At 33.3% G+C, this 14,236-nt stretch overlaps 1 protein-coding gene across 2 annotated transcripts in view; it reads right to left on the bottom strand.

The window, feature by feature from the left end:
- Positions 1 to 14,236, bottom strand: part of Sos1 (SOS Ras/Rac guanine nucleotide exchange factor 1) — a 109,288-nt gene that overhangs the window by 22,145 nt on the left and 72,907 nt on the right. For both annotated transcript variants that reach the window (XM_063229521.1, XM_063229523.1), the window contains exons 10-14: positions 13,576 to 14,231; positions 3,582 to 3,663; positions 2,671 to 2,793; positions 2,145 to 2,248; positions 865 to 1,087 (exon numbers count right to left, since the gene is read on the bottom strand). In XM_063229521.1, the coding sequence (XP_063085591.1) occupies positions 865 to 1,087; positions 2,145 to 2,248; positions 2,671 to 2,793; positions 3,582 to 3,663; positions 13,576 to 14,231 (1,188 nt within the window). The remainder of the gene's footprint in view (positions 1 to 864; positions 1,088 to 2,144; positions 2,249 to 2,670; positions 2,794 to 3,581; positions 3,664 to 13,575; positions 14,232 to 14,236) is intronic.

Here is a 14,236-nt window from a genome sequence, read left to right as displayed (position 1 = left end):
CTTAGGCAAGGTTGAGATTTCTGCATAATGTCTTTTCTAGCACTTACAAATATTGGTTAATAAGTTGGGGTAACAGAATAGGCATTTAAATAATGTTATCTAACAATCAGTCCAATCACTAAAATTCTTAAGGACACCCCCCCCCATGCTTTATGTAAAGGAGGGGAGGGGAAAAAATCTACTACAGAAGAGTTCTGGGAAATAAAACAGATTCTAACACTATAATTTTGGGGATATTATGATATTTGGTGGGAGATCTATACATTTAGCTCCTTTTCACATTTAGTTATTAACAATAAATAACTTGGAGATAAATAAATATAATTTAAAACCAGATACAGATACTTTCTGAGAGCAGTTACATCAGTGCAGAATGTAAAATAAAAAGGGCTATAATTAACAAGTCATGACTTAAGTTTACCACAGCAATAGCTAAAAATTACTGAGCTTTTATTTATGCTAGGCAATGTGTTAAGCAGTCTACATATGACTGTTTTAAGCATCAGAACAGCCCTGAAAGTAGATACTGTCTTTGGCATCATTTTACTCTTGAAGGAATTAAGAAGGAGAAAGATAAAAGTTATATGAAGGAGTTAAAGTTGCCTAAAAATACCAAGCCACCAACTGGTAAAGTCAGGATCTGAACTCAGGTTCACTTACTAGGGGTGACCGCAGAAAGAGATGGTATAAATTCAAACAGAGAAGGGAAACCAAGGCAATAAAAGAGCTAGAACTTCCTGCCGATCTTATTACTCCTAAATACTTATGTACTATCTCACCTACATCTTATGACAACCAAAGGAGTAAATATTAAAAAGGAATTCTTTTGAAATGATTTCTCAGCTTGAATGTCAGATTACATACCGATACAGATCTGATTCAAGTAAAGTGAGTTGCCGAGCAATTTCTATTGGGTGTAAAGTGAGCAGGTCAAAAGTCTCTGTGTGTCCAGGTCTGCTTATATGCCACTCAACTGTGGGAGGTGAACTCTGAAATGTAATGTTATGACCTGGTCCATTGTCTCTTGCAATTTTTTTCCTTTGGATTATCTTAGTGATGGATTCAACCCATTTTTTCATTGCTTTACCTGAAATACATTGTATTTTAAAATAAAATTTAAATATTCTTTTAATATTTTATATGGTTTAAAAATCACATAAGTGAAACCGGCTATATCTTTGCCAGAAAAGCTCAAATGATCAAAATAAAAACTGCAAGTTTGCCTTTCCCATTTCTCAGTCCCCATCTCAATCTAACTCTTCTTTACATGGTAACCACTGTTAACAGTTTGGTATTCTTCCAGATCCATTCTCAGTAAAATTAGAAAGTAATTTGTAGAGATTTTTTTTACCTGAATTGTTCTGAACTTTAGTTCAAAATGTTATTTTAAAAACCTCCCCCTGAAAATGTATCCCACATGAATTACAAGCTTGACAAAGATAAGCTGTACATATTCACTGTTAAGCTAATTAACATTGCCTTTTATAAACCAGTCAGTAGCAGAGGACCTATTGCTCATGTTAGTATGAGGTATGATATGGCTTTTGTATACTGTAAAGCACCACAGTTAACCCTTTAGACTCCGTCTCTCATTTAGCATATACAATGGAAATAAAAGCACATTTGTCTAGAGTATCTTTAGAGCCATACTTTTTTTTTTTTTGAGACAGTTTTGCTGTGTAGTTCAGGCTAGCCTTGAACTCATTGTGTTCCTCCTGTCTCAGCCTTCCCAGTGATAGGATTACAGTAAATGCTGGGATTATAGGAATACACCACATATCCATCCAGCATTTTTAAAATTAGAAAGGAAACCTAAAATTAGAAGGGAAACAGTGATTGTACGCATTCCACTATATGTACTTTTTCGAATAAGTAACTTAGCTTAAATTGAGACTTTTCTAACCAATTCTGAAATGATTAAATTAATTCATTAAGTGAGAATAACACTGAAATCCTAGAGTATTTTTTGAGTAATTTGTAAGTCTAAATGTTGTTTGATGAAAAATTTTAACTTTTTAAATGGGTTGTACTGTCATTATTATACATATTTCTTGGTAACACTGAACAATAATGATATCTATCAACAATTCTCATACTGGTACTTTTATTATGTATCAAACTAGACATTTAAAAATAAAACATACCTCTTACTGTTCCAATAAATTCCTCCATTCGTTGCAAAAGATCTGCATCTCTTTCAAAATCATAAAAGTGGTGTTCTACCCAGTGCCGACATACATTTAATACTCTGTGGTGTTAACACAGAATTGAATTACATGGGAATCCAAACATAAATATTTATCAGAATCAATGATACAAACAAAAACAGAGTAAAGTAACTCCTACCAAATACAATACTCTTTTATCAGTGGCTAACACTTCCAAATTCTTTTTTTTGAAATTTTTTTTTTTTAAATCCGTACCAGGGATCGAACTCATGACCGCCTGCTTGCAAGGCAGGTACTTATGCCGCTGAGCTAAATCCCCAGCCCCAACACTTCCAAATTCTATGTTAAGATTTATACCATACTTTCTGATAATGGCTCTTTTTAATTCTTTCATTTTACTTGTTACCTCCTCTTTGCTAAGACAAGGTCCTTAAAGACTTCAACTTTGAAAGCCAAAGTTTGATAGAGACTTGTTTACTTCAATTAGTTATTGAATGCTTACCGCAATTGTACAGGCTGTATGTATTCTTTTCTAAATCTCTTCAGTTCTGCACTCAAGGGTTGATCTCCATTCTCTATAGCTATGCGATCAGCTTCTGTTGGCTCAGGTTCTGGAATTTCAAACCTTACATAAAACAGAAAAAAACTTACAAAAATATTAATTGTATCCAAAAATATTAATTTTATCCAACTATACAAATGGAAATCCACAAATTGTTCACTAGCTAACCAAATGGATACTGTAAAAAATTTACTGAAGATATTATACATCAGTAAAAATCTATAATGTAAACATTAATGATAATATTTATAAAAAGACATTAATACTGGGCAATATAGGTAAAAATACCTAAATACATACTAAGACATGCAAAATCTAAAAACAAATATGACTAGAGTTATGGAAATGATGCTCATTTTGGAGTTTGCAGAGTTACTCTAAATTAGCTGACATCATTTTTAAGGGTAACCAATGCTTGACAAGTTGGTTGTTGCTTGTTTGGGTAGAAGAAACACTTTTCTTGATGACAGTATTTGTTACTGACAAGCTCCATTTTACTCAGTATGTGGTATATTTGAAAACTTTTAAGAATATCTAAATCAATTTTTAAAAAGAACCATCAAAAATTTAATTTCCAAAGTATAAGCTCTACACTTCTATTTAATTCCTTAACTTAATTCTATAAATTTAAAATTTTGGAACGTAAGTTTCTGTGTAAAATAAACAATACTTATTTTTGTATTTAAGTAATTAAAACTACATGCTTTTGGAAAATGTATTTTTTTTTTAAATTTGAAAAGGGCTCATGTAGTACAATTTGAAGCTCATCCAAAAGTTTTGAGAAATATATAGGATCTTCACTCAGTTTCTCTTAAAAAATAAACAATTTAAACATTTTTAAATTGACAGACCTTTCTATTATAAGACTCAGTAGTTCTTGAGGTTTGCAAAACGATCTGTACGTTGTAAGAAATGTCCGAACAAAATTGGGATCTGAGAAGAAAAGGAAAAATATCTTACCATTAAAATCTTTGATTCAGAATGATTAAACCTATTATTTAGATTTTCAAAACAGATCGAATAGTTTTTAAAAATCTCCAAATGTTTTAATGTGTAGAATGTTTTGGCCTTTGTAATGTACTGCTAGCTTTAGAGCTTCCTAAATCACTGGTAAAAACACTGATGTTAAATTTCTTATCACTTATTTCTTGCCCTCTCTGTACTCTGACCAGCTGATTTTTTAAAGTTTATTTATTGCAGTGCTGGAGATCAAATATGGGGCCCTGTGAATACTAGGCAAACTTTCTACACTGAACTGCAGCCCCAGCACTAACTGGTCTTAACCTCATCATTGGCCACAGGAATACATCAGGAAGAAAAGTAAACCCAGAGCCCTGAACCAGGATCCTAATAGGATCTCAGAACACTACCAGTTAGTTTATTTCCCTTAACAGAAATGCAGCAGCATTAACCTATTAATTTCCTGAAATTCATACTAGCTTTCATAAAATCAGTTATCTAGATTTCTTGAAAGCATGCTAGTGGAGCATATATTAACTAGATTCAAAAAGCAGATTAAATTAAATACTGTTTCTAGCCAGGCACAGTGGAGTATTCCAGTAATCCCAGCTCTTGGAAGGCTGAGGCAAGAGGACTGTTGAGTTTGAGACCAGCCTGGACTATATAGTAAGTTCAAGGCCAGCCTGAACATATAACAAGACTCTTATTTCAAAACAAAACAAACAAATTAATCAATTATATACTATTTCAGCTGGGCGTGGTGGCTCACGCCTGAAATTCCAGCACTTGGGAGGTTGAGGTGGGAGGATCGTTGCTAGTTCGAGACCAGCCTGGGCTACGAAGTGAGCTGAGGCCAGCCTGAACTGCGTAGTGAGACCCCGTCTCACAAAAGACAAAAAAAAATTGTATACTATTTCTAAATTGTCTGAATTGCCAGAGGCTTTATTCAGAATTGTTAAAATTTACAAATACCTACAAGCTATTCAAACTTAAACACATTAGAACTGTACAAATTATTGTTTTGGTACTATTGCCAACTTTTAATTTCTTTCATTTCAAGTAGTTACAAATAGAGTTTATCATAAGAGCAGAACTTTCCAACCCTTCCAGTCACAGGACCTACTTTTCATCACACTTCTATGAAGTAAAACAGGAGACAGAACCAGATTACTTTCTCTAGCCTGACCTACTCCTGTGTTTCTTTGATCATATTCTCCAAGTTGTGGAGAAAGGGGCTTTTAGCAGCGTAAGAGACCCGGGCTATCATCTTGTACATAGATGTAGGGAAAGACAACTTCCCATTCGGGTGTTAAAAAAAAAATAAATCCCGTCTATAACTCAAATTTCTTCAAGGTCTATGTTCAGTTGTAAGACTTTTTTTTAAAAAGGGGAAAATTCATTAACTTGATTGGGAACATTCTCCTATTTACCTTATGGACTAATAAACTCTAATGATAAATTCACTGAGAGTAGAACATGTCTTTATTTTTGTCATACATCACGAAGCAAAACTGTTTTAAGTGCATTGCCTTTATTAGCATGGGGTTTTGCAAAATTAGAACATACTTGGAAATATTTATTTATTTACTTACTGATATTGGCGACTGAACCCAGGGCCCTGTGCATGTTAGGCAGGTGCTCTGCCACTGAACTATGTTCCTATCCTCAATTTCATTTGAAACAGGGTCTCATTAAATTGCTCAGGCTGTCCTTGAAATTTAGTTCTCCTGCCTCAGTGTGAACAGCTATGATTTTAAAGTGTGTGCCACTGCACCCCAGTGAAACTTTCAGTGTATTTTATTTTAAAGAATCACTCTAAATTCAGCCTTAAAATAAAAAAATGTACGATACAGTAACTTTTTACCCAAAAAGCAAATTCATTAATCTATCATAAAATAGAAATCTCTTTCTAATCTATTGGTTTTTAAGTGGTCATTACAATACTGAACTGATTTAAATATCTGATAGCCTTGGATTTAAAATAATACTTCTTTAGGTTAAAGAGAAATTTACAGAACAAAAATTGGTTTTAACTGCTCCATTTTCCTTTATACCTTCTGAAGCTAGAGTGGGTTACTGATAAAAGTAAATCTTTTAATAATTTCCTTTCTGTTGGTATTTTATTGTTTGTCTTCAGTTACAGAGATCCTCAGTTAAAGACTAATGTTTCATCCAGAAGAAAAGATTTTAAAACAGAAGGCTGTACAAGATTTTAAAACAGAGATTTTTATCGATTTCATCACAGTCCTCCCTTTCAAGAATCTTCTTCCTGTTCTACAAACCCATTTGTAAGGTGAGGCTACTCAAACCAGCATGTGTTTAGGAAGCGACAGTAGTGGCCGTAGCAGGGCTGCTGGGCTGTCACTACTGGAGAGACCCCAGACCCTCAGCACAAAGGTCTCTGCAAGGCCTTGAGTTATGTTCTAAATTTAGCCCCCACTCCACTTTTTAAAGAAAACCATGTTTCAGTCCAAAGACCTAAAATCAACGTTCAGATCACTTTCTTATTAAATGCTAACCCAAGCCAGGCTAAAAAGCTGTGCGATAACAAAGGAACGTTTACGTAGAGAACAGAATAAAAGCAAGCTCAAAGTGAATTAAAGTATGTTTTAGAAAAGTATGTTTATTTAAAGACAAACTTTTAAAACAACTTTTCATCTTAAACCATTTTAGCACTTTCATAACTGATAATAATACTGGTACTTTGGGTGACTCGGTGTCACACCAGTCAAATGGGATCTTAGCAACTCCTGATAGCTGTTATATAAATTCTCAAAGAGCTTTCACCTAGTTTATTCCATATGACTTCTGTGAGGTGAGCAGGGTAGGTGAGGGATGTAAGACTTATCGAAGCTCACACTGTAGGGTGGCAGAACTGGAACCAGAACTTAGGTCATGTGAGTCCTATTTGGTGTTCTTATCTACCATATTATAGAACTTCCTGGATTAAAGGATTCCTTCAAGTTTCCCCAGCTATGAGATCTAAACATACTCATATCCATATGTATGTAATCACTACAGAAATTTGTGTAAATTACTAATGTAGAACGTAGTTCAGTAACTAATCCTGGCTAGAAGCATCAGAAGTCACTGAAAACGAACAGTCTAATTGTGACTCTGTAACTCTTGGGAAGCCTTCTTCCAGACTGTAGAGGCAGCTGCTGCGCTTTCCTGTACACTGTATTCAGAAGAGGAGCGTCTGGAGCTGGCAGTGAAGCACTTACTCCCACAATCATCACTGTTGTAGTATGTTCTAAAGTGACTCAAGTTTGTTTTTAGCTTGACTGGAAGAGCTCTCTTGCCAAAAAGGAAGGAAAAAAAAAAAAAAAAAAAAAAAAAACCAGCAGAAACAAAAAATAAACTAAGAAAACTGCCAAAAGTATAAATACTTTAAAGAAAATTTTTTCAAGGCTTCCCGTATTCTCAGACTTGTGTTAATTTATGTAGACTCTATTTTAATTTAAAGAAATGAAAGATTGTTAATGAATAAAAAATTTATATTGAGGATATAGTTCAAATTTTTTACACAAAAGCATATATATTCCAGAAGCTATTTTTTATTTCTATGGCATTGATTTCTCTATTTCAGTGACTGTACAATATACATGCCACATTAACCACTGGAGACCTTTATCTTACTGATGATGTAACAGGTTAAGATAATTTGGTATTTTAAAAATACCTATCAGTAAGGGAAGGTTATATAACTGTTAGAAAATCAAATACTTACATCCATTTATCGGACAAAAGCTAAGATATATTGCTGGTTGGTTGTAGGGCAGCAGATATGTATCCGTATTCTAAAATAATGTTTCAGAGACAGATGGAAGGCAAATATACAAATTCAAAAAGTCAGAGTAGGTTTAGCTTTCAAACATAAGCACGAACAAATATTCACAGAGAAGACAAAACATAGCCTGTTTTGACATTTTCCTTCTCTTTATGTGGTATCACTTGCTTGTGAAGTTATTTCACAAACTTCTTTCTCGAACATTTTCCCTAATGGATTTCAACCTGAGTAACAACAAAATCTTTCTGTGCATTAAAAACAAATCTGTCATCATAGGTAACATTACACTTCTATTTGACTCTCAATCACACATTATGATTTCCACTGTGCTCAGTAGTTTCTGCCTCCTCCTCTGTGTTACAACCCTCTGTAAAACACCTGCCAACTTTACCATGAAGTCCCTGCTCTTGTTCCAGGTTATTTCAAACATAAGCTGTAGTCATTATTTTCTGTTGACTTTCTAGCTGTCTCTTGTCTCCCTCACTGTAACTTTGTGATTTTTCTTACATAATTCTTCAAAATTCTGTGAACTCAGACTAAACCTACACTAGTGTTCACAATATAGTTATTAGATTTGAGATCATAAATCCAGTCCTTCTTCTTGGGTCTTTTTTTGATTGAGTTTGACATTTTATTTGGAAAGGTCAATTTAATTTATGAAATATTGCACTAAAAGCTATTTATGTGAGCACCCCTCCTCCATCTACCACAGCAAAACAGTGTTAATCAGGATGTCTGTTCATGTGATAATACTCCCTTTAATACAGCCATTTAAAAGCTACAAGAAACAATAAGCTCCTCAGTAAGGATTTATAAACAATCACTCTTGAATTCCTTAAAAAAGGAAACAGACGCTATGCTGACGCACAAATGCTTTAAAAAAATCAGAGTGTTTAAAAATAGAAAACACTGCCCTATAGATCAAAAATTGTTCAAAAGATTTTAAAAAGTTAAAATATCCAAACCAACCTTAAATAGATGCAAACTCAAAAGAAATCTAATGCAGGTATTTGGGTATTTTATATACAAATGCATAAAACAGCAATAAAAAATACCGTAAGTTTTTTTAGTTCCATCTTCTACAAAAAAGAAGTTCACTATACAAAGGAAACACCCTTTTCCCACACTTCAATATCAAAAGCTTTTCATTTTCCATGGTGTCAGTTCTTACCTCATTAGCATATAATGTCAATACTTTACCTCAAAGTCATCTCACTTTTCTAAAATAGATTATCAAACTGAACATGCCACTCTCAATCATTTCCCTACCTATGTCTCCATAATTAATTTGTATTTTACTGACTACAGCAGTTCTGTGAAGTGAATCCCTACTCTCAACTCCTTTTCTTTGTGCACATTAGTTTGTGTTTGTTTACTCTAGGTTAGGAAATAATCTCTTCGTATCATTGCCATAATTAGAATGTTCCACTCCACTGGGTAATTCCCCACCCCCAGCATTTGGGATGAATCCAAAATGTGGTTAGTGATTGACTCTATGTCCAGAAACATAAGCTAAGAAACATGCTATAATTTAGATTCCACATGACATCCTGTTGAGGTTCTTTATACAAGTTACTCACTTTCTAATTCACCTAAATTTAAGTTTTTTCCAGATAGCTTACCTTTTATAGAACAGGCTACACTCATAGAAAAATGACTGAGTTTTGTCTAAAAAATGAAATTATAAACAAAACCTATCTGTCCCCTAAAATCTGTGTGGAACAATGGTAGTTTATCTCTAGTCAGAGTTTATCTATTACCTATTTCAGTAAGAAAAAAAATTACTGACTATATCTCCATAGTAGAACTGTGTTTGCCCACAAATAAACAAGCATTTACATTATTAATACCTCAAAACAAGCAACTTTTAATTTTTCCTATTCAGCACATAATTTAGTAAAAATTATGTCAATTGAATATCAAAAAATTCATCTTGAATGAATCATTTGTAATATGGTATAGAGTATATTCATTTGAGTCAAGAAACCTGAATTCTAGACCTCTTTCTGCAATTAATTGATGACATGATTTCCAGCAAATCACATAACCTTCAGGGCCTTGAGTTTTTGTCTAAAAAGTGAGGCCACAGATAATCTTTGCTAGAGATCTATAACTCCCTTTTGTAAATTATTGTTAAAAAATTAAGGAAGCAATTGGCCGAAGCCAGTTAAGTTTGAATTAACTAAGGTTATCCCACTCTCCTGTTTTTCATGACAATGTCTGACCAACCTATAATAATCTAAAAGTTGTCTGTAAGTGGTATCTTGTATCATTATTGTTTTCTCATGTATAACATAGTGTTTTTATTATAATTCTATATAAGAAAAATATGCAAGTTTTAGCTTTTGTTTTAGTGTAAGCTACAACCTGTATTGTATGTGCTCCAATAAAAACACCTACTAAAAAACTAATCAAACCAAAATCCCTTTTTTCTTTGGGGAAGCAAAAAAAAAAAAAAAAAAAAAAGGTCAGGAGGTGAGGAATAGAGCAGTAATAGTTATTAAGACAAATGGTAATTGTATCTGTTATCATTGTAGCGAGGACTCAAAGTCCATGTCAGTTGGGAGAGACCTTAAAAATAACTGCTTTCATATTTTCCGAGTTCATAGATGTTCTATCAAAAGTACACTGTATGTTGGCAATAATAAATTTAGTAAATAACAGGCCTTACAGAATAGCTGTTGTATTGTATCATATATGGTTAGCAATTTGTTCAGTAAATAGGCCTTATGGTATAGCTCAAATAAGCTAATAGTTAATTTTAATCTATGTGTATCATATGCCATAACTACTGAAAGCTGCTGGCAGATTCGGAATAATACATTTATGACAAAATAGTCAATTAAGTTTCAAAATTCAATTAAGTTTCAGAAAGAAAAATATCAAAAAATTAGGCACACCACTTCTAAAACCAATACTCACGTTTGAAAAGAAATCACAGAAAGAATTTTTTAAAAAAACTAAAATAGCCTCATCAAATTTGTTTTAAAATACTTAGCTTGGGCAAAGTTCTATAAATTTAGAAATTTAAGTATTGTATTTAATATAAGTAAACTCATGCAAAATATTCTGTTCAAAAGTTAAAAATACATAAAAAGAAAAATTATCAGAATTAAATTAATGGTATCATAACATAAGAGTTGTGCTCAGGCTTTGGCTAGCATTGTATGCATTAAAGAAAAAGATTGCCATGACTGCAGAATAACTATCTGGTAAGTTTGCTTAAAAGTGTACTCACTCAAAAAATAAAAGACACAGTTCTCCTGAAGGGAAATACTTAATTGCAATTCTGCAACTGTGTATTAATAGTGATAAATCAATTCTATGAAATATAGTTTAAAGAACATTTTTATAATTAACAATGTTTTACAGTAATAACTGGATTCAAATTTTGGAATTAAAAAATTTCCACTCAAATACTATTTTTTGTGATAGCAAACACTAGTAATTCGTTAGTTCTTATATGTGTGTTGTGTGGAGTGTGTGTGGGTGGGTATGTTTGGTGTATGTCCTTACAAACATAGCTGAAAAGCTAAGGATTAATTTTAAGTAGTATAAGAACCCCAACCCCTAAAAAGTGTTTAGGATAAAAATGATCAATTTAGTATGCTTTAAGTACTTAAAAGCCAAAATAATAATGGGACAAGAAAAACAATTTGGAGTTTTTATAACCTTAAAAATAAGTGGCAAAGAAATAAGTATCTTGAGGCTACAATTTTAAGTAATTTAGTAAAACATTTTTATAGTTGTACTCTAGGTCATAAAGAGTATAGAGAAATTTGAAGATCAGCTGGAAAGGGAGATCATAGTAATTACTGAAAACTGTATAGAACAGTACAAAATAGTTTTGTATGTAAAAAGGATAATAATAGTCTGTTTATTTTTCATGCAAATATTTGGCAGCTTGTTAAATTTCCTATGCTTTAAACTTCTTTCACTTTTTATTTTTGCCTCAATAAAATGAACACAATAACCACAAAAGTTTCAAGGTGAAAAATAATAGTAAAATTAGAATCCCAGTCTAGTCTTCTATTAACCATATTTTACATGTCTCAGCTGCTGCTTACACACTACCCAGTGACATATGATTAGAGAACCCAGTGTGCTGGGGACTGGGGGGACAGCCCTTGGAGTGTGGGGGCTCGTGCTTGTCACCCCTGCTGAGCAGGAGGGTCCCAAGTTTGAGGCCAGCTGGGGCAACTCAGTAAGACTCCATTCAAAGTAAATAAAAAAAGACTCAGCTTCATGATACAGCACTTGCCTGGCATGTAGGAAGCAAAGCCCTAGGTTCAATTCCCAGCACAAAAGTAAAGTAAAAAGAAATAAAACGCACAAATTTAAAAACCTAGCTTGTGGGAAATCTATTATTTTACTGTAGAAAAGGCTAGCTGGTAAAAGAGCAATTACATGTCAAATGAAAACCAAAACCAAATACTGGCTTACTTATCAAGGAAATATATGACTACAGTAAAGCATTATAAAGTGGTTTGAGATCACTGACAAAAAATTATTTTAACTTAATTTCTTTTTGAAAAGTGATCCAGATTATTTCTTTTTTTTGGAAGGTGAGCCGGTAGTTTCCATATCATGTGAAGAGCTATGAAAATTCACTTATTAGACTTTGAAAATGGAAGAAAAATTTCCCTAACAAACATGTATTTCCTAGAAATGGAATAGGAATATGTTTAGAAAAGAAATATAAAGTTGGAGTTTAAACTGCATAGTCAATTATTTAAGCACAGCATTTATAATTTACATTGGTTTTAAATGAATGACATTCCTTCATAACAAACATTCTTTGAAAATAGATTTATATTTATATTTACAAAGAGTTTTCACATCCAGTATTTCACTCTTTCCAGTAACATATTAAAGCTGCTGTTTGAGGTTGAAGTCTTTCTGGTTGGTTGGTTGGTTGTTTGAGCCCAGTGCATTCACACTGAACTATATTCCAGCCTTTTTATTTGAGACAGGGTCTTACTAAGTTTCCTTGGCTTGGCTCACACTTGCAGTCCTCCCACTTCAGCTTCCTGGAGTGGTACGATATGGTTTTACACTACCATGTCCAGCTTAATATTGACTTTTGAGATGAGAAAATAGTATTGCTGAATGTGGTGGTGCACACCTTAGGCTGAGATAGGAGGGTCATTATGAGTTTGAGAGTAGCCTGGGCTACAAAGTGAATTCAAGGCCAGCCTGAACTGCATAGTGAGACCCTGTCTCAAAAACAAAACAAAACAAAACAAAACAAAAACACAACAACAAAAGAGAAACTAGTGTTGAGACATTAAGAGACTAACAAAGTAAAAGGTACAAATCCAAATTCAGTGCTCTTTCCATTGCACCACCAATTTATGAAATTTTAGTGATCAAATTTCCTACCATGTAGAAAAGTTGAAGGTTAAAGAACAGATGATCATGTTACTTCATTGAAAAAATAAAATTACAAGTAATGATTACATATGTTCCTTATCATTACACTTGATCCTGCCTATAGTAATCTTTCTGTCTTCTCTGGATAAGTTTGTGTCTAAAAACTGCCCTAACATGAAATTTTATTAAAAAGCATTTTCTTAAGGAACATCAGTAATTAAAAAAAAAATTACCAAAAACTTAAATGGCTTCCAGGGTGTTAAATTTAATACATTTTGGAATGGAAATCAAGAAAAAGCAATGCTGTGCATATATTTCTTTGCTACTGGCACAATTCTACTTATGCATGAATAGTAAATTTTTGCATTATAATCTCAATAATAGAAAGAGAAGAAAAACAGAGATAAAGGAATGAAAAGCTTCCTAGACTCCAATGATGATTTATTACTAATTTTAGTTTTGTTTCTGCTGCTTTCTTACTGGGACAATTAGCCACGTGAGTTCATTTTCTTACCTATTTTGACTGTACAGTTTGAAATAATGAGAACTGTAAAATTCCAAAGAAATATAAAGCACTGGTTTTATAATAGAAAATTAACTTTAATAATATAGAAGTCTTTGGCTATTAATTTATTTTCTAGTTTAGGCACAATTGCCACAGCAGCAAAGACAATTAGCTTGAAGCAGGAAAACAGAGTAACAGGCAACGTGGTATTTCTTACCTGCATACATATGGTATGTTAGCCTCTCTATAAGTTTAATAACAGTTCCTGCTTTGATAATTGGAATCCCGGCCTTCGGCTGCACGTTCTCTTCAAATATAATATTCTCTTCCGAATCAGGCTCTGCAAATCTGTACACCTCAGCGCTAGGCAGCCTCATCTGCTCCTCCTTCTCTTCCTGCAGCATTGTTACATCAAGCATCCTTTCCAGTGTACTCCGGTACTGTAAAGATATCAATGCTGCCATCCAATTGTTTTTCTCTTCAGCTGACTTGGCAGAAAATATAACACTATTTTCATCTTTTAGAATTATTTCAAAAGCATGTTTGTATTCATTGGTGTCATCTTTATCATTAATTTGTACCTTTCGCATAAAAAACTTTTCCTTAAGACGATATTCTGCATTGCTAGCACCAGGAAGTCTTGGCTGCCCATGATTTGATTTACAGCAAATCATTAAGCCATCAAAAAGAAATATGTGTCTCTCATGCTTGGCTCCTACACGTGTAAGAGTCCCTTCCATTATAAACTCATTGCAACACTGTCCAATATCTTTTCCCTCCCAACCATCAATATTCTTCTGAATCTCGTTCATTTTCTTGATTGCTAGTTGTTTCCCCTTCATTTGCTGACTATAAAACCGACATGCAGATTCACTGGG

The sequence above is a fragment of the Cavia porcellus genome, unplaced genomic scaffold (genome assembly GCF_034190915.1).
Source record: "Cavia porcellus strain 051 isolate PalLab524CR breed Dunkin Hartley unplaced genomic scaffold, mCavPor4.1 scaffold_1, whole genome shotgun sequence".
Lineage (NCBI taxonomy): Eukaryota > Metazoa > Chordata > Mammalia > Rodentia > Caviidae > Cavia > Cavia porcellus.
This window is presented reverse-complemented; position numbering and strand designations above follow the sequence as displayed.